The sequence below is a fragment of the Zootoca vivipara genome, chromosome 1 (genome assembly GCF_963506605.1).
Source record: "Zootoca vivipara chromosome 1, rZooViv1.1, whole genome shotgun sequence".
NCBI classification, from domain to species: Eukaryota; Metazoa; Chordata; class Lepidosauria; order Squamata; family Lacertidae; genus Zootoca; species Zootoca vivipara.
In genome coordinates, this window is record NC_083276.1 from 114,247,249 (window position 1) to 114,274,320 (window position 27,072).

Below are 27,072 nucleotides of genomic sequence, written 5' to 3' on the forward strand. Positions count from 1 at the left end.
CAAGTAAACTAATGTTGATCTCTGGAGATGACGTGTTACAAATTTTTGTTTATTTTTATTTATTTTCCTAGGCTTTTGTCATATTTTGTGGCTTGGGCATCAACAATACAATAATGTATGACCAAGTGAATAAATCCTGGGCAAAACAATCTGTGGCTCTTGATGTGAGTATCACTGTAAATCAACTTAACATTTACTAGGGGGAAGAATTAATATATTTATTTTGTTTAATAGATTTTTAGTCCTTCCTGCCGTAGAAATAAGATGCATGAATTTCTACTTTAATTTATCGCCTAGCTCCCCGTGCACCTCAATGTAAGAGCAACATAAGTTTTGTTCTGTTTCCTATCCAATTTTGGTGATGTGTTTTCCAAGGTCCTGAATGTCTCCATTGAACTTGGTCAGTTCAGATCTAGGCTATCTTATCATGACTGAAAAGTACCCATGGGCACCTGGCTGGCCACTGTGAGAACAGGATGCTGCACTAAATGGGCCATTGTCCTGATCCAGCAGGACTCTATGTTCTTACCCAGATCTGTGATTTCATCGTATTCCAATGTACACCATAAGAAAGCTTAACATTCTAGACAGCTGTGGCATAAGCAATGGGGAATCAGACATCTTATAGTAGCTTAAAAGTTGTTCATAAGAATGGGCATGCTGCTTTCCCACTGACTGGAAAAGCTCAAGCAGGGGATGAGTTGTAATAAACATTTGAAAACTATTGCAGCTGCATGCAAATGTATACTGTATTCTGTCCACGCCATGGCTGTGTATATAATCACAGTCAAAAGTGTGTTTAAGGCTCATCCGTGTACAAAATAAAGGCTCTGTAACTGAAAAATCATTTCAGCAGAGAAAAATGTAATTGATCAATTGTTAAGATACTGCTCTATTAGAAGATAAAGATTGATCACACTCTTATCTGAATATTGATGAAGGCAATGATGAAAAACCATCACAATTTGGTTTAAAAAAACAAACAACAACAACAACACAAGGGTGGAATTAGTTGTACTTGATTCTGAATACACATTGTGGGGGGGGGGTCTATTTCCACCAGTACTCCCTTCTTCCTGTGCACACTTGGGTTCAGCCCATAATTATTTTCCTTTGGATTATTTTTCTTCATGTCAGAACAATAACATTGTTTGCGGCATTACAGTATTTCTGAAATACCATTTCCTGAGAAATTATCTAGGAGGTAAATGCTGCAGGTAGAATTGATGACCTTTGATGTAATATCTTACATATAATCTATAGTGATGCATAAATATTAATAAATAATTTTAATAGTCCTTTCAGAGACTGCTTAAAGCTCCTATTTCATTTCAGCTTCTCACTCCTAATTTCTCCCCCTCCCCTCCTAATTTGTTCTGGGTCAGGTGCTGTCTTACCATGCGACATGTTCAAAGGCAGAAGTGGACAAATTTAAGGTAACCCATCAACCTTTTACTTCCTGGAAAGGGGCTGCATAGAGGTTTTAAAAAATAAAATAGCCAACAAAAATAAGCAGAATTGTGGGGAAAGATTTAATTTTTTGTGGCACTGTAAATCTGTTTCAGTACTAATTTCTGATCTTCTCTGTGGAAACTTGCAGCCTATAATAAAATTCTTGTAATTGTCTCTCTCTGCCATTTTTGTGATCACATGAATACTCATGTCAGGATCATTCTCTGTTCTTTTAATTTAGGACTCTGAATTGTTATCTCCCCTCCCCCCTTAATTCCACCTCCCTGTTGTCCAATATTTCCGCCTTAGTGACTATTCAACATCATGAATAAAAGTGGCTAATATGTACAACATTTTTTAAAGAAGATAAATCCCTGCTTTCAGCATCACAGATTCGAAAGACACTAGGAAAAAGCATCGTGGATGTGGGGAGAGAAAGTAAGGGGAGGAAAATGAGTCAAAGAATATCATTACTAACTTATATCAAGAAAGAAATGCAAGAGAGGAAAACGAGCTTTAAACAATTTCCTAAAGTGAGACAAAGAGGAAGCTGGCTGAATGAATGAATGAATGCAAACATATACTGTACTAATTTGCACGTGTGAAAATAATGGGAAGTTTGAGCAGGATATCGGTGGAAGATTGAATCCATGGGTTTCACTAGAAATGTTTATATCATTGCAGCTAATGAAGCCTAAAAGTCTGTCCACAGGAGGTTTCTCATTGTGGATTGTTTCATTATTTATTAATTTTAAAGAGAAATCATATACTCCAGTTATGTGGAGAGAGAAGGAGATGTGTTGCTGCTCTGCTGGTGGAACAGCTGCTGTATCTCTTGTGTCCTCAGCTCAGGAGGTGACAGGGAAAACACACAACCAGAAAATGCAAAAAAGTGTAAAGTGGCCTTGAAACACTCTATTGCCCACCAACCAGAGACAGTCGGTGATGACACCCACACCCACACCCACAGATGTTGGGGGCCAGTGGCTCCTAGTTGGGGGCACTAGACTCCTCAATGCACACATCCTCTGTCGTAACACACAAACAAAATGATGCCACAGCGCCCCTAATCCATCAGCTACAGTCACACAGCTGGCATTAATATCTGTATAGCCAGGCTGTAGGCATTTCTCCAGGCGGATGTTCAAAACCCCTTAACGTTCCTTACAAGCACTCTTTTATGAGCATAACAGAAAGGACAGAAGGAGAGCCCACACAACAAAAGTCGCCACATAGCTCTCTAGAAAAGGAAGCTTGCAGGAAGCACCTAAATTTCTTTTAGAACAAGTGTTCAAAAACTTTCCAGGGAGGAAAAAAGATGCATCTGAACTCCTTTCCAAAAATAATATGTACCGGTAAACTTTTCTCTATTGATGTGTAATTTACAGTTTTTTTAAAAAAACCAACAAACCTAAACTGATTGTGCAGCTGGGAAAGCTGTGCAAGAGATCAATATTTAATAGCTGTATTACATTATTGATAGCTTTGTAAGATACTCCTTTTTGTAGGCAAACAGCACTCAGGAGACCCCTATAGCAGAAAATAACGAATCACTTGTTTTATGAAATCTTTGATTCAGACTGCAATATTAATAGCAGTTCTGCTTTGTTACTTTGGCTGACCTTTGCTTAAACAATAACCGTAAATGGAGATATCTTCAATAGGATATCTATTTCCCGGTTTTAACATCTGAAGCATTCATTAAATTCTAACACCTACCGGACCTAAGAATTTAGGGTGCCCAGCACCCACAAATTCATGACAATACGTAAGAGTCTGTTGAAGTGCAAGGTCCCTTTTAGTAGACCCATTTGCCTGGTGTGATTGCTTGTTTTGGTTATCATTGGGGAGGCACACAATTGGAGCAAAAATGTTCACTTCCTTTAAAGCAACAGCAGAAACTTTAAAAGGCGCCTGCAGTGGTAGTTACCAACTCATCTGGCAAGCAACATAGGAAATGACCAATGAGACCATTGGTCCATCTAACCCATTGTTGTTTACACTGACTGGCAGCTGCTGCCCAGGGTTTCAAATAGGAGATGCTGGGGATTGAACCTGAAACTTGAGATGCTTTGCCACTGAGGCACAGACGCCTCCTCTTAAGCAAAAGGATTGTTGTAAATAGCACTGTGGATTCCTGCCTTTACGGTCACGAAGAGTCGGATAAACAACTAAACAACAACAACATTCCTGCCTTTACAGTTTCAGTTGCCCTTTCAAAGAAGGAATTTTTTTTGGTTGGGTAATTCTCTTGTAAAAGAGACACTTCCACAGTGCAGTTGTTGGGAAGTCCTTTGCCATACAAGGTGAAAGGATCACAATTTCGTAGAGACAACCCAACCCCCCCCCCCGCTACCTGGAGAGTCTTGCGCTTTCGCTGAAAAACTTCATTCCACTGGAATGTCGCTTTTCACTGCAAAAGGGGAAAACTGGCTCTAAAGCTTGCACAGTGAGGAAAGTCAGGATTCTGTGACTCAGGAGTGTAGAGCGCAACACAATTTCTTTGAATCTCCAGCATGCTTTGAAAATGGCTTTAAATTATTTTTCACACACCCCGCCAAAAAGGTCAGCATTGTTTTATTCCTAGTATTAGTATGCTAAATATAAGTGCAAAGAAACCAAAAAAGCAAAGACCCGTCACTGGCAATTTCCCCTTTCTAGTATTAGCAATTTCTGTTTTTATTAGTCAATATGTTGGCAAGTTTAGGCTTAAAGAATTAATGCTGTGAAGGAAAAAGTCAATGATATTGACACACAAGACTCCCATACTGAAAGGGATGTTGCAGTTCTGTTTTGTTGCAGTTCGGTTTACAAGTGCTGTACATTATGCAGCTATTTTTTTATTTCTTCTTTACCATTACATCTGTTGCAGAGCCTAAACAGCTGTTGTCTAATCATTAAATGATGCTTAAAGAAAAACCCAGGAAAATTGGGGACATCCTACGTTAGGGAATGTTGCATTATTTAGAGAAGGAGGTAAAATTATTCATTCTTCTTTTCAACTCTTGTCTTGTCATGTAGAAATTTCTAACCATTAATTCGTCCAGAGAAATTCTATGCAGAATTAATAGCATATAAATAGCTTTTAAGTATTAGTAATATTAAGCATGACAAGAGTCTGGAGCAGGATTTCCCAAATGTGGGTCTTTGGCTGTTTTTGGACTACAGCTCCCATCATCCCTAGCTAGCAGGACCAGTGGTGATGGATGATGGGAATTGTAGTCCAAAAACACCTGGAGACCCAAGTTTGGGAAACACTGTTTCTTCCCTCCCCCCCCCCTCGCCTTCCTGGCAGCATCTCATTTATAGCCCCCACATCTGGCTCACACCCAGATCTCTGGTTGTTTTCCCTACTCCTGCCTCTCATCATTGGCTGCAGTCAGTGTGGGGGCGTTCAGCATGATCTCATCACATCACACGTGTTTATAGTAGATTATGGGTAGGCAAACTAAGGCCTGGGGGCCAGATGTTTCCCAATTGCCTTCTCAATCTGGCCCGCGCACGGTCCGGGAATCAGCGTGTTTTTACATGAGTAGAATGTGTCCTTTTATTTAAAATGCATCTCTGGGTTATTTGTGGGGCCTGCTTAGTGTTTTTACATGAGCAGAATGTGTGCTTTTATTTAAAATCCATCTCTGGGTTATTTGTGGGGCATAGGAATTTGTTCATTTTTTCCCCTTCAAAATATCGTTTGACGCCCACCCCAAAGGTCTGAGGGACAGTTGATCGGCCCCCTGCTGAAAATGTTTGCTGACCCCTGTAGTAGATGTTGCTAAGAATAGAGGCAGAAGAATATGGAGTGGAGGCAGCTCAGTGTCTCTTATGATGACACCTAGTTCTACCCTTAATATCTGATAGGAAACTGGTAAAGGTAAAGGTAAAGGGACCCCTGACCATTAGGTCCAGTCGTGACCGACTCTGGGGTTGTGCGCTCATCTCGCATTATTGGCCGAGGGAGCCGGCGTATAGCTTCCAGGTCATGTGGCCAGCATGACAAAGCCGCTTCTGGCGAACCAGAGCAGCGCACGGAAACGCCGTTTACCTTCCCGCTGTAGCGGTTCCTATTTATCTACTTGCATTTTGATGTGCTTTCGAACTGCTAGGTTGGCAGGAGCTGGGACTGAGCAATGGGAGCTCACCCCGTCGCAGGGATTCGAACCGCCGACCTTCTGATCAGCAAGCCCTAGGCTCAGTGGTTTAACCACAGCGCCACCTGGGTCTGAAACTGAGAGGGGTACAAATGCTGTTTCAAACTACCATACTCAGTCAATCTTGGGGATGGCATGTGCGAGGCTATTTTTCTCAGGTCATGAGTGTGAGGTAGCTTTGCTTCGTTATAATAAATAAATAAATCTCCACTTCATCAAATGATGAACTGTGGGAAGCCAGTAAAATGTGCGTTGCCGTTTGTGTTAGGAAAAGACGCAATGAAAAGATAAGAATGAAGGAAGAGATTCTGTATTTTTGTGTCACCGAGGAATTATTTTTGTTATTTGGGTAGAGAGGAGATACTGTGCAGAATGACATCTTAAGGGTTTGTAGGAACAAATGTAGCCTGCCTTCTGCCACTCTTGGGCATGTAATAAATAGAAAGGCAGTCTAGAAAGATGCATGTATTCGTGCATAAATATGTATACATATATTTTAAACCCTCCACCAATGAAGCCAACACACTGCAGTTCCGTGTGCACACATGTACGCAAGGGGCAAGCTTCAGCTGTCCAGCCCCAAGAAGGGTACACATGGAGCATACATATTCTCCCCCCCCCCCCCCCCCACAAATACACATTTTCCTAATTCACACATGGTCCCGCTAGATGTGTTCCAATTCTACACATTTTTTCATATGGTCCCTGTAATTATTACAGTGATCCCGATATGGCTTTCCCAACTGATGCAGGAGTTAGATCTTGCAAAAAGGAATGAAGCGTTTTGGGTCTTCACTCAACCTTCAGGCCATTCTCTGTTGTTGAGAGGAAAAGGCATAAGCCAGCCTGACCCCCACCCTTTCTTCCCATTCACGCAGTTTGAAAGCTCACATCTGTGTGCTGTTTTCCAGCATAGCCCAGCTATTTGTGCCCAGGCTGGTTGCTGAGAGGTGACACTGCAGCCTGATTCTGTCCAATTTCAAGTTGAAAAAAAGAGAACTGTTAATGCTTTGGCTCAGGAAAGCATTTACAGGAAGTAGGTCTTGGTAATCCTGAATCCCCACCCCCCACCCCACTCACAATCTGTGGAATAACTTCTACTTGAGCAAACAAGGACAATCACAGCCACTTTAGTGAGCTTGGGATGAATGTCAAGTATAGGACCTCATCATGACAGCTGTCACAACCACACCCGCAAATAGAGTTCATAGCCAAGCCCCTAAGGATAGTCGACAACTGTACTGATGTCCCATTATTTTATATACACACAAGCAAACTTGCTGCTACACAGTGTTTATTTATACCCTGGCTGCATCAGGTTGAAAAGATCAGCCTTTACTTATAAAATACGTTTAAATAGATCATACTCGCTGTGGGTTAAACCACAGAGCCTAGGGCTTGCTGATCAGAAGGTCGGCGGTTCGAATCCCTGCAACGGGGTGATCTCCCGTTGCTCGGTCCCAGCTCCTGCCAACCTAGCAGTTCGAAAGCACGTCAAAGTGCAAGTAGATAAATAGGGACCGCTACAGTGGGAAGGTAAACGGCGTTTCCGTGTGCTGCTCTGGTTCGCCAGAAGTGGCTTTGTCATGCTGGCCACATGACCTGGAAGCTATATGCCGGCTCCCTCGGCCAATAATGCGAGATGAGCGCGCAACCCCAGAGTCGGTCACGACTGGACCTATTCGTCAGGGGCCCCTTTACCTTTTACTTTACTAGGTCACCTAGCAAAATATTGATAGAAATACCTCAATTTATTTACCCTTCAATGGATGTTATAGCTTCCTTTGTCCCACCATAATATTCTGGCTCAGTTCTTTTTAATTATACTGGAGTTGGTGGGGTGGGGTGGGGGGAAAGTGTGAACATTTAACATTTACTATGTTTTGTATTTTAAATAAAATTAACTTTGAGTAAGAAACCTAAGGAGTTCTTAAACGGTTTCTAGAGATATGGTCAAAGCACATGCATTGCTTTTTCAACCAGAATCTCTGGCTATGCAGCTTCAGAGAAATAGGAATCTGGAATGTTTTCAAGAATCAAAAGAGCTGAGATGAAGCTGTTTGGCCACTGGGTGCCATCCTTGCTCCACGTTAAGTCTCACAGTAGCCGCAGAGTTGCTGTAGACATGCATAACATTCCAAGCAATGCAGTGCTGACGTAAATTGGGACCGTAATAAGGTTTGCACGTGGGCAGGCGCTAGAATCTGGTGGCAGCACCGGCAGCCTCCCCTCCCCACCCTGCCACCGCTCCAAGCATACTTGCAAATGCGACAACGTAAAAGGAAATATCCCCCCTTGGTTCAGTTGTTAATATCATCATGCTACTCATCCATAAGTTATCATAGTACTCTTATGCATGGGAAACATGGCAATGATTATGAGTGATCCTGTTATACAATGTATTTGCAGCGATCACATTCTTGGCTGTAGCCAGGGATTGAACCTGGATCCCTGTCAGCGCAAGGCACAGGCAGTGTCATTATTAGGCACTGTTGGAAAGGTTTATATGCCTGTTGTCTTTGTCCATGGAGTTTTCTTGGCAGGGATACTGGAGTGGCTTGCCAGTTCCTTCTCCAGGTGGATCACGTTTAGTCAAAACTCTCCACTATGACCTGTCCATCTTGGGTGGCCCTGCATAGCTCATAGCTTCTCTGAGTTATTCAAGCCCCTTCGCCACGACAAGGCATTAGAGAAGGGGACAACATGGGATGAGATGGTTGGACTGTGTTCTCGAAGCTACGAACATGAGTTTGACCAAACTGCGGGAGGCAGTGGAAGACAGGAGTGCCTGGCGTGCTATGGTCCATGGGGTCACGAAGAGTCAGACACGACTAAACGACTAAAGAACAACAACAGAAAGGTTTAGCCCCAGAATCATTTCCCCATCCCCCTATTCAGCTTAGATCTGAAACTCATGAAATAATAATAATAATGAAGAAGGACGTGACTTGAGCATGCACAAAGTATCTTCCCTGGCCAGTAAGTAACCACAACTAGCTTATACCCATTCATAGTTTGAAACAGGGCGAAAAATGCACTCTTCTAGGCAGGCTCTGCTTCCTCTCTTTAGAAATTCTCTTCTCCTGACCTTTATTATTATTATTCACCAGTGGATGAAAAACACCTCAACCAGTTCTTCCAAAACTGTATGTCAGGGCACACCAGTGTCCCACGACGGAACGGCTAGTGCTTCACAAGAAGTTAAACTGATTAAAAATCAGGTTTTTCCCACGAGCCCAAAAATGCCTTCCCCCAAAGAGGAGACTTCCTTTCTGCACCGTTTTTCGCTCTCCCTTCCTTCTGCCTTTCCAATTCATTTCAGTGCAGAGATGTCACAGAACTATCTTCTCTCAGAGGGGGCATAGTCATTCACCGAGGACACAGTAGGCCATCTCTTCTGAGAACAGGTAGTGCTTTCTCTTACACAGTCTTAAAGGGGCCCCTGACCATCAGGTCCAGTCGTGTCCGACTCTGGGGTTGCGGCGCTCATCTCGCTCTATTGGTCGAGGGAGCCGGCGTTTGTCTGCAGACAGCTTCCGGGTCATGTGGCCAGCATGACAAAGCTGCTTCTGGCGAACCAGAGCAGCGCACGGAAACGCCGTTTACCTTCCCGCCGGAGCGGTCCCTATTTATCTACTTGCACTTTGATGTGCTTTCGAACTGCTAGGTGGGCAGGAGCTGGGACTGAGTAACAGGAGCTCACCCCATTGCAGGGATTCGAACCGCCGACCTTCCGATCAGCAAGCCCTAGACTCTGTGGTTTAACCCACAGCGCCACCTGAAGCAAACCTTTTCAGGTGTAAGAGAGACGCACGCTTCCAATTTTGATTCACAAAGTAGGCATGCCAGGTTAGCAGAATTTTTGGAAAACACAGAGTTAAAAAAAACAACAACATAATTTATTCTAAGGGAAATGCTTTCTTTATCCTAATTCTTTTGAATAAAGACCAGGTCATATGATTAATCATACTCGGTACATTTTGTGGTGCCAGGGGATTGTACAGATTGTGTCTGGCACGCACCGATTTTACAAGTCTGGAACAAATAGATTTAATGTCCCACCCCTGACTAGTAGAAGTGGTATTTCTTTTCCTTTTTCATTTGTCATACATCAACTCTCTCTCACACACACACACACCGTAGAGAAGTTAGCCTGACAGATTGGCAAAACTTTTGTCCTTGGGATTCCTCCAATGATCATCAGGCATGCTGATCATGGGCATATTCTCTTATACAAGTTAAGGCTAGCAGCGGTGCCCTTTTAACATTTGCAAATGTGGTGCCTGTTCTAAGCAGTGGCTGTATGTAACACTTCCTTCTTCATTTGACAGCAGGCCATAAAAACACCACCTTGGCCTACTCATGCATCTTCATCAACAGCAGTTAAGGGGGCCAGCTTGTCAACAAGGCTATCTTGCCCCTGTAGCTTCAAAAGCAGCAGGATTTGAACAGACTAGCAGGCGACGCTTCTTAAAGGACAGGGTGTACTTTTATCTCAGTAACGGAAATATATCAATAGGTGGGATGACAATTCTGAAGATGATGTCCATGGACACAGAAAGAGATGGTTTACGCCTTATCCAAAAAATTGCTTTGTCATTGGAGGGGAAAATACCAAAATACCTTTAATTCAGATCAATTAAACACCACAGAAATTATGAGCTAGTTTTCAGGTGCAGCTGTTCAAAGCATCAGACCCTCCAAGTCCCGGATTTACAGAAGCCATCCCTGTTTCTGATTTGGTCCTGGAATGTCCTGATTATCCTTAGGACGTCCTTGTTTTCATTGGAGAAATGTTGGAGGGCTTGCAGCATTAGGTTGTAAGGACATGGGCACATGAGTGAGGTTTGACTGAGCGGGTTTTGTTTAAATTGTAGTGTAAATATATTTAAATCCTTTCAGATTTCTGTACTAGCCATATGCTGCTTTTCATGCAGCTGGAATAATACTTGAATGACTCAACCATGTAGGTGAGTGCTGATTGTGTGGATCCTGGCCATGGAATAAGCGTCTTGCCAGGAAATGTGTATGTGCTCATTCTGTGGGAAAGATCCCCCCGCACCATGACTGGGTCATTTAAATGTTATTCCCAGCTCTCATGCAGTGAGTCGTCGTCTTCTTTGGTGATCACTTGTCGTCGAGTAAGGTTGTCTTCCATAAAAACGGTTTTAACAATGAGTCCGTAAGTGATTGTGGAGGCCAATTCTGGATCCACACGTCCTTCCACAGTAGGGACGTTGGTTTCTGGGCAGGAGTTGATCACGGTGTGGATTTGCCAAGTGTGCCTTCCTCTTAGCACGTTTCTCCCTTGCGTCCTGAACCAGTGTACTGGAAGAAACAAAGATCACCAGTGTTGAAGCATGCAGTGAGTATGGTGCTCAATGGGGCTCATGTATGATACAAATGGGTTACAACAGAGGTTTTCAACATTTTTGAGTCCATGGCTCCCTTGACCAACTACATTTTTTCTGCTTCTTTACATTCAAATCAGGTGAGCCGTGTGTGGGTTTCTCCCCCCCCCCTTGAAAGTAGATGACATTAGGGGGAAATTAAGTTCACTATCACCCTGCTTAAGATGTGATTTAACAATGCAGTTTATAGCTCAAGCCCACAGGGTATGCTTAAAAACAAAATATGCCTCACTAGAATTTGATGAAGGCTGAGAAGAATAAGAGATAGATAAAGCATATTTTGTAGGACAGCCTTCCTTGTTTTACTAGTGCTTGCATGCAAATGCATGTTCAGTGTTCGAAGATGCTCTTAATTTGATTTATATTCAGTCAAAGAAGTTTCAGCCGCAGTTGTCAATCAAGTCAAGTTCTGGAAATAGGATTCCCCCCCCCTCTTTGGTGGGGGGGGGACCTACTCCCATCATTCATTTGCATAAACTCTTCCTGTCATCTGCTAGCCTGGCATGACACAATAACTTTTCTTTTTTACAGTAATAAAGCTGCAGTGGCTAGCTGGAAATCTTCCTGCTTAATCCCTATGCACCTTTCCAGCAATGAGGAATATCTCTTTGTTAGGTAGAGGAAGTGTAGAAACTGTAGGACACCACGGAAACAAGAATAAACAGTTAATGTTCATGATGTGCTTTGGACCAGATGTCCTTTCAACAGTTTGCAAATGCAATGCCCTCAGTCACAGGCAATGCTGAGCCAAACTACAACTTTGCACGGATTAGCAAAATGTGTGTGGGCTCCCATAGAGAGGATTGCCACCACTTTGCTTCTCCCCAGTCATGTTGATGCTGTGCTGAGCTAAGCTGAGGTTCGTTTTAGCACATTGCCTAAATCTGAGCTTGAGGCTTAGCTCAGACACTTTCTTCTAAGGACTTCAAGTTTTTATTCTCATAACAACTGGGGAGCTTCATGACTTGAGCGGCTGTTAGAACTTTGGTCTCTCAGGTTTTAGTCCAACATTCTAACCACTGACGTAGGTAAAGTCACTTGTTTTTGCCCTCATACCTCTCTCTCTCTCTATCCTAACCTTCAGGTTTCTCCCTTCAATATGTTTTAATTCCAGTTTCAAATTGGACCCGATGCACACATTCCGATTTAGTTTTTTTTAAATAGTAAATTGTAATTATTTTTCAATTACAGTCCGATAATAGCCTCCTTTTAACAATGCCAATTTATAAAACTACACGTTCCGATTTTGAACCACCTAGTCCAGGGTGTGAACAGGTTTTAATCAGAAGTAGTTAAATCTTTTTTATCCCAGTGGAATGTGGTTGACTGAGGTGGGTTAACAGTTCTTGGTCCAAAACTGAAGACTTGCTGGAACTTCTTTCACCTTCTTCCAGAGTCATTGGGGGTCTGTAAAAAAATGGGTAGGGTCTTGCTCAATTCGATGAAAATCGCATTTGTGCACGTTTCCCCCCCCCCCATGGTTTTGTTTGTTTGGTAAATCTTACTGAATTTGGTAGACAGAGATTTTGTTTGTTTGTTTGTTTTATTACATTTATAAACTGCCCCATCAGAAGATCACAGCGTGGTTTACAATATAAAAATACATAATGACAAACAAAACAATAATTCCTCCATACTCTTTTCGAAAAATAGACTTAAAGTTTTTGGTTTTTTCCTTTCAAACGCAACATTTCAGGAGGAAAAATCTCTAAAGATCTGTGGGATGTGTAAAGCAGCCATTTAGAAGCTTCTTCTTCCATTTCCTCAGGCACTTGCACCACATATTTTGGAACTTAATAGATTGTAAAATAAATGTTACTTTGTTTGCTGTGATCTAAAATTTGGCTTCATTTTCTCATTCGTTGTAATGGGGTTGTAGCCTGAGCCAGCAACACCCCCTCATCTCACCCCACCCCCCACCCCTGCCCAAAAAAGTACGTTTCTTGCTCCCTAGGCTTGGTCCCTGGGTCGCTTGCAATTATCTTGCTAGCTTGAAGCGCACATCGCCTCCAGGCAGTACTTAGAAGGAGCCTTGTAGCTGTTGATACAGAATCAGAGAGATAAAATGTAATGTCTTTTACGGTCTATTTCCTTTTTCCCTTTTTTGATGATGGCTACGGGGGCAAAGGGAAATTTGCACTTCATCATGGGTTTTCTTTTAGGAGCCAAATCCCCCCCCAATGTCATTATCTTATTACTACAGAAAGGGGCATGCAAGCAATTCAGTTGAGGGCAGGCAGGTGAAGAAGAGGGCAGGGCCTTGGCAACTTTAATAGGAGGAAATAGTAGGAAATAGGAGGAAATAGTAGGAGGAGGAAATTTAAGCATGACATTCCCCTTTGCAGGTATTTAATGGTGCAGAAGTTCTCTTCTTCCCTTTTTCACCTGGCCATTCTACATCCTAACCCTATTTTCTTATCAGGGGATGGGAGAACCCTCCAGTAAACAACAGTGATGTATTTTTTTCGTGCTGATCAATGAGGTGTGGGGGCAAGTGGCTGTGGCTTGGGGGAAAACTGCCTTGTGGGCCAAACTGGGACCTGTGACAAGCCAGAGGTCCCTCACTCCTAGGTTAGAGTATTGGATGCGACCTGACTAGATTTCCATTTAGCCACAGAGATCACTGGATGATCTTGGTCCAGTCCAAACATATAATCTTCTAGCCCAACCCCTTGCAATGCAGGAATCTTTCACCCAATATGGGCCTCGAACCCACAGTCCTGAAATTAAGAGTCTCGTGCTCTACCAACTAAGCTTCTAGCTCTCCCCTAGCACAGATGCCAACCCAGTCCTAGCAAGTAAGCAGTGCGACTTATTTCCCAGTAAATGTGCATAATACCTCAGTGTGTTACAGCAAGAGCTCATTTCCTTATTTTCCTCCAGGAACCAAAATCTGTTCGGCTAGCCCTGTGATAAGCGCATTCTACAGAGTATGTTGCTTTCAGCTCAGAGGAGCAAACAGCCAGCCCCATAGAGGATGCTATAAAATGTTAACAGTTTTCATGCTGAAAAAATATATCTTGGTGGTCTTTTCACGCAGGGGGTAAATACATCACCATGAGGGAAAGAGAAGGGATGGTGGAAACAGTCATCCGGTTCAAACCACTGCCCATTCTGCAGGACCCACCCACCCACCTGTCACCCTCGCAGATGAGCCCATGCAATCCAGACTGCAGTGTGACACTGGCAAAGAGCAGGCATATGGCAATAGGTGTTGCCAGAGCAATAGCTGTGTATTACGCCCATCTGCTGAACTGCTTTGTATGCATGCATGGAGAAAAGAAACTTTTCATTGTAACCTGATAACTTGCATTCTACGACTGATTCTTACACACACACAAACACACCTTTTGAATTCTGGTGGTGTTTCTAGGGTGTAGCTTAAAAGCACAAGCTGTTAGGCTTGCCTAAAGGGTCTCTTTACATTGCAACCTAAACAAATGGTAGCTGAAGCTAGGATTATTACTGTTTTCTTGAAAGAGTTGAGTAAAGTGAGAGAAGAGCAATGAAATCATAGGCCTGCCTACTCAGGAGTAAACTCCCATTTAGTTCAATGGGATTTAACTCACAGTATTGCTGTCTCAGGGAACTATAATTGTTACAGCTACCGTAAGGTATGTAGCTGAAAAAGCATTTCTCCTATGCCACCTAAAACTCTTGAAGGTCACAACCTGTCCCAGGGTTAACTGCAGCAGAGTTTTCCTTCGTATTTGCCTGAGGCAGAAAGTGAACAAAGGAAGAACAAGGTAGTTCACAGTTTACCTGTTGTAATTAGCATAAGGGTCAGCTGGGAATTTGTCTGCTCATTGAGCAGGAGGAGACCCACTAGTGCAGGGGTCGGCAACGTGCGGCCCATGGGCTGGATGCAGCCCACAAAGACCGGTTTACCGGCCCACGAGCCACCCCCAAGTGCTAAACCAGCGCATCACGGTGCGGGGACTCGCCGAGTGGCGCCGTAAATGGCGTCTGCGCACGCGCAGATACCAGAAAATGCATCTGTGGATGTCCAGATCAAAAGGTCAATTTTCGGCATCGCATGCGCAGAAGCAATTTCCAGTGCCGCAGACATGCGCAGGCGCAATTTCTGGCATCGCGCTGCACCAGCCCAGCCCACGGATGATCTCCCATAAACCTTGCCGACCCCTGCACTAGTGGGTCCAACAGTCAAAAAGGCAGGGGTCCTGGTCGATCACATGATCCTGATTGCCGCCCCCCCCAAAACCTCAACAACTTTCTTTGGCTCATCCTCCCTAAAAAAAAGCTCAAGAACTCTGGTCAATCCAATGGGTAGATCACTGCCAGGTATTTTTTTATAGTGGGAGTAGATTGCAGTCCCTTGGAAGTTGGACGTGCCTGCTGTAGAGGGAAGCGAGGGGTGGATGGGGCTCATCCAGCTGGGAATGTAGCCCATCTAGGATGGAGAAAACTCTGATCCTAAACCTCTGCTGCCTTGCAAGATATCTTCAGGAGATGAAAGGCCTAAGGAGTAAATCCTACACAAGTCCAGAATGGAGTCCCTAGGATGGTCGGATGGCACCTCCTTGTATGCCTGGAGGCAAGCTGGTGCCAAACATACTGTTTTCCTTTTCTTTGGACCACATCAGTGAGGCCGTGGGGTGGGGTTGTCACCTGAGTATCCCAGGACTTCCATATACACAGCCCAGGCTTGTGCCCCGGAGAGGTCACTTTGGTGCTGTTAATGCAGCAGTTTGACTTCGCCTCCAGAGGTGCACCCCATTTTCTCTCAAGACAGACAGATGTCAATCAAGCAAGGGATTTAAAGAGTCCTTTGTCCATGATTTGGAATGACTGAATAATGTCGCTTGGTTCACATTGTGGAGGAGAAGATTAAAATAGCTCTTTCCCTGTATCTACTTGATTTGTACTGGAATGAGTCGGTGGGCAGAGCCAATGTGGATGACTTTGCAGACATGGGCGTAGCCAGCATTTTTGTTAGGGGGGGCAGAACCAACATGATTGGTCAGTTAACTATTTCTGTCGTTTTACCTGATCGGGGAGGGGGCAGCTACACCCTTGTTTGCAGACCTAAAATTCTGTGGAAGAATCCACAGCAGTTAAACCAGTAGAAATAAACAAAACCAGTATAAATTCATAGTGTAGATGGGGCCCGGGGTGTGCTGGTTTTCTTCCTTGTTACTGGCACAAACGTGGCTTTTTACTTCAAGCAATGAGTATCTGTTCCTATTGTCTCTCCTCCTACCTTTCCAAATAGTAAGAAAAACTTGACATTTCTGTTTGAATCGCAGCAGATGTTGCTGGTAAAAAAAGGTCTATATGTATGATGTCTGATGCACTTGTGTGTGTGTGTGTGTGTGTGTGTGTGTGTGTGTGAGAGAGAGAGAGAGAGAGAGAGAGAGAGAGAGAGAGAGAGAGAGAGAGAGAGAGAGATTCTGGTTCAGATGCTCTGTAACATTTAATTCATGCAAAAAAAAAATAAATTACTTGCAGGAGCGGCCAAGGTCGGCAATGCCTCCTGCTGTAAGTGCTTGTGGCACATTTGAAGCTGCATGAGGGCAATGTTAATTGATGTGCTCTGAATACATGCAATTTGCTTTTTCTGGCTCAGTTGTTCCTGATACCATAGTGCCTGTTTGGACGCTGAGGTGGCTTTTAAAGCCAGAGCTGCACAGCAGGGGAAGGGCTGAGCAGGGGTGGGGTGTGTGTGGAGAACATACAATTCCATTACTAAAAGTATTCTTGTCTGCAGAGGACAAGCAGAGAGCATACTGCCTCTGAAGCTTCTCCCCTCTCCTTTGTTTCCAGAGCCGTAGCCGTTTGTTGCACAGGTTGAGCAGAGCTGAAACCAAGATATCTGTGCAGCTGAGAAAGCTGCTTGTTGCTCTCTTCCAAATAAAGACAGGCTTCCAAATAATGTGGGGAAAATAATGCGTGATGAACCTGTGCGGCGTTGGGAGACGTTTACATTCCTGTCTTCCCTTCTTTCCGGAAAAGGCTGTTTGAAGGATGATTTTCTCTTTCCCTTTGAAGTTTTATGTGGTACCTAAAACATGGATGTACCAAATTTCCCTTCTTTCAAGGATGCTGTTGGCCTCAACACATAATCCTCCAATATAATAACACAAACTGCAATGTGGAATATAATTCTTGTAAGTCGAAACGTTTCTTCTTAATGATTTGTACTTGCATGGCTTGTGCAATCTATATAGCGCCCAACCCTATCTTTAACTTGCTTTGTGCTTCATTTATTCAACAACAACAACAACAACTAATAATAATAATAATAATAATAATAATATGAAAGCAACCTTATTAAAAAGTATTAACCTTTACATAGTGTACCTTACTTCACATAATATCTCTCCTCCATGCTATTAGAGATTTTTTTTAAAAACAGCACTGAATTTCTACTTCATTATTCAGCTGGCTGTATTAATACACACACTCTTTCACCACCTGAAAACCAGATATGGAACTTCTTCGGTTGCATACAAATCCCATAGAAGTGAAACTTTTTCTCTTCTCTCACTCCAAAATTGTGTTCACACTCCTGTTTGAGGTGCACTCACTCTGTTTCTTCCAATGCTGGGGTTTGAATCCCTATTCCCATGATGCGCGCGCGCGCACACACACACACACACACACACACATCAATGAAATGGTGAAAACAACACAAACACAGCCCAAGCTTGGATTCTAGCATAGTCAGTGTTTCATGGAAGAAGGGTGTGAACGCTTAGGGTTATTCCTCAACATTAAACAAACAAATAAATAAATTTGTCCAGTAGCACCTTAGAGACCAACTAGTAAGTTTGTTCTGGGTATAAGCTTTCGTGTGCACACACACTTCTTCAGATACACAGAAGTCTTCAGATTCTTCAGAAGTGTGTGTGCACATGAAAGCTTATACCCAGAACAAACTTAGTTGGTCTCTAAGGTTCTACTAGACAATTTATTTGTTTATTTATTTGTTTATTTCGACTGCGTCAGACCAACACAGCTGCCTACCTGAATCCTTAACATTAGTCATAATAATGAGAAGGAAATACAGATTTGGACAAGGAAATATGTGAATAGTGGTTTGGAATGCCAAAGGACAATGAGGAATATATATATATATATATATATATATATATATATATATATATATGGGTAAAGCAGAGATGAATGCTGGTATGAATATGTACCCTTAGCAAGGGAGCCATTATGTTACTGAAGAAGAGGAATAGGCTCTTCACCTAGACCTGGGACAGACAAACTGACAGCTTGCACAGGTCAGAGCAAAGTGGTGCAAAACAGATGTTTCCCCAAATTATGCCCACCAACTCCCACTTCCTCTACACAGAAAATAAGGTGGTTCTCACCATTTCACACAAATGAAAACATCGATTATTCATTCTGGATTTTTTTTTAAAGGTTGGGATTTTTATGGGAGAATAAAAAGCTAGTTTTTGAGTATGTTATTCTGAAATAGTAGCTAAATCATGTGGAAACATGCTCCCCCCCCCAAAAAAAACTCCAACCCAACCCAGCAACTATGTTAATATAATAATAAGTAAGTGTGAACCTGGTTCTGGTTGATGGACTTTGGGATTCTTGTAACAAACCAAAGCAGATCCTGCAAGCTTAAAATAAGCCTACCCCTGCCTTATTCTGTTCCCTTTTACTCCGAATCCTATATGTTTCCTGCCCCTTAATTTATCTAAAGCGGGCATCCCCAAACCGCGGCCCTCCAGATGTTTTGGCCTACAACTCCCATGATCCCTAGCTAACAAGACCAGTGGTCAGGGATGATGGGAATTGTAGTCCAAAACATCTGGAGGGCCGAAGTTTGGGGATGCCTGATCTAAAGCAATATATGTTCAGTTGAAAAAAGCACTCTTATTTTACATAATGGACTACATTCATTAGACTACATTGTAGGGCCTTCTCGGTAGTAGCACCTGCCCTGTGGAGCACCCTCCCATCAGATGCAAGGAAAAAAACAACTATCTGACTTTTAGAAGACATCTGAAGGCAGCCCTGTAGTGGGAAGTTTTTAATGTTCAATGTTTTACTGTGCTTTATGTGTTTAATTTGTTGGAAGCCGCCCAGAGTGACTGGGGCAACCCAGTCGGATGGGCAGCATGTAAATAATAAATTATTATTAGTAGTATTACAAGGTGCTCACAGATTCAGAAACCTGGATTTGACAAAACCAGCAGCGTGCTGATGAATGAAAAGATAAATGCTTACAGAAGGTACAAGAAAACAAACACGAGTTCTGTACCGAAGCAGATTAGAAGCTAGGTATGATCTCCCATTTATTCTGTTCCCCATTTGCTCATTTTACTTCAGGTTGTCTTAGGAAGTTTCCTTTAGAGACTAACCGCAGCAGATCTATCACGAGGAGTTGCTGATTCAGCATTGTGAAGGGCAGAGAGACGCCATCAGTCAGCAGGACATAGTAACAGATGGAGGCCTTTAAAACCAAGTTTGCTCTCGGTGTTTAGGTATCCCTTGGCTGAAACAATTAGATACAGTTCCAGAGAGAGAGAGAGAGAGATATGTGCCTTTTAAATCGAATCTAGTACATCAAGCATGAGATGGAAACAAGAAGCGTTTGACTCCTAATTGCAGTATTTCACAAGAAACAAGCAAAAACAATAATTGTTTAGATTGTGTGTTGTGTGAGTAGCCATGCCTCTTACTAAAAGCAGCTGTGAATTGGATCACGACTACAACATTCTTGGATGTGGGCTGAATCCTGTGTTATTTTTCTGCTGAAAAACAATCAGACACACTCATGCCCTTGTTTATCCCAATATAAAACCAAAGCTGGACAAATCAAAGGTGGTTGGGGTTTTTTTGGGGGGGGGGGGGACGGTAGGAAGATGACCCAGGTGCAAGATATATATACCCAACGGATCCAGTACAGATTTGAGGACCTGTTATCTGTAAACAAAGTTGATGCTGTCATCATTAATGGAGGCCAATGGACACCAGAGGCCCAGCTCACGTGGTGCTACGTCATGATGGTACAATGTGGTAGCTAGGCAATGTCCAAGACCGGCAGTGTGGCTGTGAACTGTTAGTATTTCATGTCTCTGATGCTGCAGATGAGATTGGTGTAAATCACATGCCTGTCTGGGAAGAGTGTGGGAACGGAAGACAGTCTTATCTCTTCTGCTGCATTAGCTATTGTACTGTACTTTTGCTTTTACTTCTGCCTGTTTTTCTCTCAGAGCTGAAGAGAAAGGATGCCATGAATCCTTTGTCTGTACATAGTGTGTGTGTGAATAAATAAATACGTAGATTAGCTCTATGATGTCTCATGCTTCTTGCTGTGTTAAGGTAGAAGATTAGTGTGACTGATGCGCACAACAAGACCTTGGGGTCAAAGTGTGTCGTTTGATGAAGGTGCCTTCCCAGTATGCGGCGGTTGTTAGAAAAAGGAGGATTCCGTGTTATGGATTACAGTCATACCTTGGATCCTGAATGCCTTGGTACTCGGACATTTTAGCTCCCAAATGCCACAAACCCAGAAATGAGTGTTCCGGTTTGCGAAGTATTTTTGGAACCCGAACGTCCAATGGGGCTTCCGCGGCTTCCAATTGGCTGCAGGAGCTCCCTGCAGTGAATCGGAAGCCACACTTTGATTTCCAAACATTTTGGAAGTCGAATGGACTTCTGGAGTTGATTCCGTTCAACTTCCAAGGTATGACTGTATGAGGAAAGGGACTGAAAATATCAATCAGTGGTGTGACCGCACTTGGAATACTGTGTACAGTTCCAGTCACCTCAGCTCAAAAAGCAGTGTCATAGCTACGGGGGAGCTAGCCGAGGTTGTTTTTGTCCCACGTGACGCCTCCAGAGGGGTGCCATTGAGGCTCCTCGCCTGTGTGTGTGTGTGTGTGTGTGTGTGTGTGTGTGTGTGTGTGTGAAATGCATGTTGAAATGCAGGAATCCACCCCCTGCATTATGTTTCATTCAGCCCTAAGTCTGTTTCCTTTGCTTTCTGTGGCATTTGACTGTGATGATCAATTACTGGGTTGTGTCCAATGTGTGTTTGCACACAGAGCACACAGAGATGTATTGCAACCCTTCCCAGGGGGTCCTGCAAAATTTGGATCCTCTCTCCACTCCTCCTACCTTTCATAATGACAACTATTTTGTTAGTATACAAGATCTGAGATCTAAACGCCTTTTTGGGACTTTAAGCATGCGTATATTAATTTAATCCCACCCCCCACCCCCAGTGCTGTAATTTCTATGGTTTTCTTCTTTATAAACTTGCAATGCTTCACTTCAAATGTAGAATGACAATAGATGTTGTACACAGCTAATATTTCTCCTTTTCTGCATTATTCAAATTACTTTCCAACCTTCGTACATAATTCTGCCATTCCTTTTACTGCTGCTGTAAAGCAAATGGTTATTTTATACAAATGTTACCCCTTGGCTATTAATTCAGTGGTTATTTTGGACTATGGCACTTCTTTCTAAACATAGGGTGGTAAAACCTCGTAAAATATAAAACCTGTCATTTTTTAAGAAGTCTTTGACGTGTTTTGTTCATCAGTTTATGATGTTCATCGGTTATTTCTCCACCTGAAAAATCCTGATAGTTTATTCAAGCTACAGCACTAAGAAAATTCATACTTCCGATATGATCATTTTATTGCCAATTTTTTTTACCACACTCGTTGCCTCAGAGTAGCTCTGGACAGTACAAACAATCACTGCCAGTTACCTGCACTGTATGCTTGGAAGTCAGTTGCCAGCACTTGTCCAGGAAAGTTGCACAGACCATATTCCCATCTACAGATTATGCAACCTTCCTGGGCGGTTGCCCTCGCAGATATGACAAGCAAGCACTTCAAGCCAGCTGTGAGAGCAATGGCACGTGCTGGTTCTTAACTTTCGAATCTGTTGCCAGCACTGGTGTGTAACTTTCAAAACTGCCCTGCAGTCACATGGAGTTTCATACAATCCATGCCAGCGCAATACCCAAATACCTTCATATGCTGATTCACCAAGGGGTGTGTTTGATGCAACTTTGGAAAGACGAGCGTTTTAAAGACTCCGAAATTTCCCTTCGCCACTTAACTCCCGAGGTTTAGAATTGTCTCGTAATGCAAATCCATTGCAGCTGCCGTAGAGCTGACAGCTCTTGAAATGCTAGCTCAGGACCACCGGTACTTTACACGTTCCTTTTGTAGGGGGGTGGAGCAGCATTCATAAAACATAACCTGTGAAGCAGGACATACTTATTCTGCTGAGCATACATAGGTCATATACACACACTGCCATTTGTCCAAATGCTATTTCAGTGAAGTTTCTAGGCAGTCTCCATTTAAGTCATGGAGAACCTGTGGCGCTCCAGGGGTTGTTAGACTAAAACACCTGCCATCCCTCAGCATTGGCCATGCTGCAACAACATCTAGAGGGCCCACGGGTTTCCCATCCCAGATTTAACAGAATGGATCTTGTTGCAGTTTTGATACTAGTGGGATTGCACTTCCAGTCCGTAGCTTTCTCTCCCTTCCCAGATTTCCACCATACATTTTGCAATTGCCATTTCTAGGTTGTCTAAACGGATTTGGGAAACGCTTGTTCTAAGAAAGTGCCCGAGCTGCGCGCGAGAAGTTTTCTCACTGTCTTTGGGTAATTCCAGGCAGCAAACATCCCGCTTGTGTCAGAGCTTGGCATAGACAACATCCATTTTGACGACTTCTCCCTCGACACGGATGCCATGATAACTGCAGCCCTTCGGATGTTCATGGAGCTTGGAATGGTGCAGAAATTTAAAATTGACTATGAGGTAACCATCTGCTGTGCGGAGATAACCGGTGCTGCTTTGGTTTTTGCGGTGGTTGTGCCCATTTGTCCGTGTCAAGTGTCCCTGATGCGATTTGTACTTTTCCATTTCAGACGTTGTGTAGGTGGCTTTTGACAGTGAGGAAGAATTACCGAATGGTCCTGTACCACAACTGGAGGCACGCTTTCAATGTGTGCCAGCTCATGTTTGCCATGTTAACGGTGAGTATCTTGAGTGGCATGCATCTTATGATACTATCCCTGCTGTTGTCCGAACATTTGTTTCCTCTTCCCCTTTGCTAATATGGCATAAAAAAATATAATGAGATATAAGCGCCCAAGAGAATAAAGGGTCCTTATTTGATACCTAATTTGGCAGCACTTATTTGGCAACATTTGACAGGGTTTGGACACCGTGAAAGAATGGAACCACAGATGGCAGTTGTATGATACTGACCTTATTGTTATAGAACCTCATCTTAAAATAATGGGTTTTACACACATATATATAGCCTAGAAGTCATTGCTGCATAAAATCCCCACTCTGCCAAAGTTCAGCGTGCTGGTCCCATTGAGGAAAGTAGGACTTGGGCATGTAACCATAGAATTTAAGATGCATGGATTTAAATGGGACTGAAGATTTGCGCACTTTAATCCCGCAAAGAGCACCGAGATGCTAATCAAGTACATGGTGAGAGATTGTAAGGAGGGACCAGGCAGCTGGCAATGAAACTTAAGTGGGAATAGTAAAGTGAGCATTCCAGTTTATCCGAAACTGGAATATTTAACTGGTAAGCTGCAGCTGCCAACAGGAGCCTTTATATTATTGGGGGTGGGGGGGGCGTTAAAGGATACAGGTAAACTGGACATTTCAGGTGAAGGAAAGAGGTGACGAAGGAGGGAAACCTGGGTTGAACTGGTTAAGAAGAGCTGCTAGGTTCAGGAGTTCAAGGATATGATGGGAGGACAAGGGAGTATGCTATTTTAACGTTTTATTCTAGGGTGTCAGAATTTCTTAGCGGTGGCAGGTGTTTACAGCCAGCTTCATGAAGACATACAAACAATTTCCTTTGGCTTTGGGGAAGGCATAAGAAAATTTAACCAAGACACTGAGAATTATTATTTTCACATCACATTTATGCAAGGTGCTGATCACATACCTTCACTGTTGTCTTTTTTTATAAAAAAAAAAGTAGACAAGTTGCCAGCAGGGATACCTTGACAATATGAGGCCTCACTCACTGAATAGGTTTGGGGTTCCCCACATCCCCTTAGACTTCCACATTTAATAAAACGCACACATACGTACCTGAACTTAGATCATGGTGCCCTCTGTCTGCTCATCTGTGCACTTTAAGCTGATCCATCATCATGTTTGACAACCTAGATAAATTATTTGAAGGTTTTCATTTTTATATTTCGTTGCTAAAATTGCTACATAAAAATCAAAGCCATCCTGCTTGATAACTGTTCTGATGAATGCTTTCACATTTTTGCTGCCGCTTTTGCTCAATGCAAGACTTCCGCTAGGTGGAGCTCAAAGGCCAGAATTGTTTTCGGTTTCTTTCTGGAGCTGGTGAGGTATGACAGCATGTTTTATCGTTTGATGAAACAGCTTCTTTTCATCTGGATTGAATAACTACCAAACAGCAGGATCAAATGGAATTGCAGTTGTTTGGAAAAGTGTCGGGTCTTTGTTTTTGTTGTTGTTTTGCTTTGATAGGGTTAAAACGTCTATCTGTTGGCAGTGGATCTGTGAATATCTGCACAGCTAATTGTCAAAGCACTGCCAAATGCGAGCCATTTCCCACACAACTGTTTCCCACATCTCAGCCTGCACTACTTATGTTTCAACTCTTAGAGCAAATTCACATGACCTTTTCTTCTCTACAACAAGGCACTACCCCCCATTGGCAGAGAGTCATGGGGAATCTGTTATTAGGAATGGCTTGCTATGCAACAACCCTTCCTTCTCCCACCTTTGTAGGTTGCATGGTGACCCCATTCATAAAAATGGATTACACACCCATCCCTGTCATGAGATGGTTGCCTAAAGTTCACTAAAAGTCCCTGTGCAGTTGCAAGTGGTTGTATGAATTAGGCCTTAAAAAGATTTTGTTGGAATGTCACTACAGTGGTACCTCGGTTTAAGAACAGCCCCGTGCACAAACTATTCAGTTTATGACTCCGCAAAACTGGAAGTAGTGTCCCGGTTTGCGAACTTTACTCGGTCTAAGAACAGAAGCCGAACGGTGGAAGGGCACTGGCAGCGGGAGGCCTCATTAGGGAAAGCGCGCCTCGGTTTAAGAACGGTTTCGGTTTAAGAACGGACTTCCGGAACGGATTAAGTTCATAAACCGAGGTACTACTGTAGTTCTTAGTCAGACGTGAGACTCCAGAAGCTACTCTATAATACTTGTGTATTTACATATTCAACTAAGATACTTTTAGTTACGGGAATGACTTGTAGTACTGCATCTTGACGGAAAACAATGAGTGTTCACTTTTAGGCACACTTGAAATCTTGTGCTCACTTACCTGGGAGTCACCTGCAGTAAACACAGTGACACTTTTATCTCAGTAAACATGTACATGATGGAATTGAAAGTTTGCTTCTATATAAACTTTTATCCTGACTTCACTGGTCACAAGTTTTGGTGGAATAAACCATAGTTTAGTGGATCAAGGTCTTGCACAGCTGCGTTTCCTTCAAAATAAAACTACGCATACTTTTTGAAGTGCGAATAATGTGATGTGTTAGGCCTACTAGAGGACAGCAATAGCAGATAAATGTAGTTAAAGCCTTTGTCCCGGAAGCAATCTTAGGAAAGGCCTCGATTGGTCTACAGATCACAGGCTACTCGCCATGAACAGAGAACAAATTCTGTTCCCTTCTGTGTCTACTCTCATACTCTTTTGAGTCAATTCTTTTTCACATCCGCCAACATGATATATGCCAAAAAATGCATTATACAGTTCTACACAAGACAGACTGACTACTAGTCTAAAAGAGAGGGATTGACACTACTTGAATGTTAAGCACAGCAAACATACCATAGAAACCAAGGTTTGAACATTTCATTTGAGAGATTTCTGACCTTAAGCTCATTACAATTTTATTTTTTTAAGTGTAGTAGCAAATAGAAAATTAGGTTCATTGACAGACTGGTGCTGTTCTCCTTGGTTTCAACAAAGTGTGGAAATGTTTTAGGTCCCAAACAGATGTGGTAAGATCTCCCACCATTTTAATGTTAACTCATCAAAAGGAGCAGGTTGCCGGTGGGAATTGGATTGGAGCTGTGGTACTAGGGAGGGCTGTTGCACCCTTTCTTCTGTGCCGCTTCCCTGTTCTGAATCTCCACCCCCAGTCTGGCTGCTGGTAGCTCCCTTTCAGAAGAAAGATGGACACAGTATAGGCGCTTGAATTTCACCTTCCAGGGATAATAGAAGGTTGGGGGGGGGGAGTCAAAGGGAACATTGTTCAGGGGAAGGGATCTCCACCCGTGTTGCTACTCTGATCAAAATGGGAGCCCTCTCGTGGCTGCTTTTAAAATATAACAACACAATGTTGGACAAGTCCAATTGTAATAATTATGTCTGCCACAGCGACAGCATTGTGTGGCACGCAGTGTTGTGCAGTTCTGTCTGGTACACCAAGGTCGCATGCCCCTGCGCTGTTCTACATCTATGGGATTCTTTCACTTCAAGTGACTGAATCTGCCCCTTTTATCTTTCAATATCATAGTTGACACACCTCTTCTACTGTCCACATTTATGCATTTGATAAAGTAGGTTCTGCCTACAAAACACCCATGCAGTGATAAATGTATTGATTTTTAAATATTCTCTGGTGTTTTCCAGGCCCATGCAACAGCTGGAGGAGGGGGGTGGGAAGCTGGGCACACTTGCCCAGGGCTTCGGAGGGCTAAGCCGAACAGAGGCCCCCACCAGGGACTGGCAGCGTCTCTTTTTTTTCTTTTAATTTATAACTTTATGCTAAAAGGACTCCCACCCTGGGCCTCAGAAAAAGCTCTGCATGGGCCTGATGTTTTCTTTCAACAGGCATAGCACAGTTGCACTTCTGGCTATTGAGCATTTAGAGTTGAAGATATGTTAAAAAGTGAAATTGAGACTAATATTATGTTGTCCAGAAGGGTTCGGAATTATTCATTCTAATGCTACCTAAGCTTTTTCAAGTTTTCAGAATGGGATAATGACCTTAGCTGCTGGTAGGGCCAGAATTCAACGGAAGGATCCACCCTCCCTACCTATGTATGTTTATT

The 27,072-nt window shown here is 43.1% G+C and overlaps 1 protein-coding gene across 1 annotated transcript in view; it reads left to right on the forward strand.

The window, feature by feature from the left end:
- Positions 1-27,072, forward strand: part of PDE11A (phosphodiesterase 11A) — a 146,989-nt gene that overhangs the window by 76,644 nt on the left and 43,273 nt on the right. Inside the window, exons 9-12 of the mRNA XM_035112278.2 lie at positions 72-164; positions 1,386-1,436; positions 22,647-22,793; positions 22,904-23,011. Coding sequence (XP_034968169.2) covers positions 72-164; positions 1,386-1,436; positions 22,647-22,793; positions 22,904-23,011 — 399 coding nt within the window. The remainder of the gene's footprint in view (positions 1-71; positions 165-1,385; positions 1,437-22,646; positions 22,794-22,903; positions 23,012-27,072) is intronic.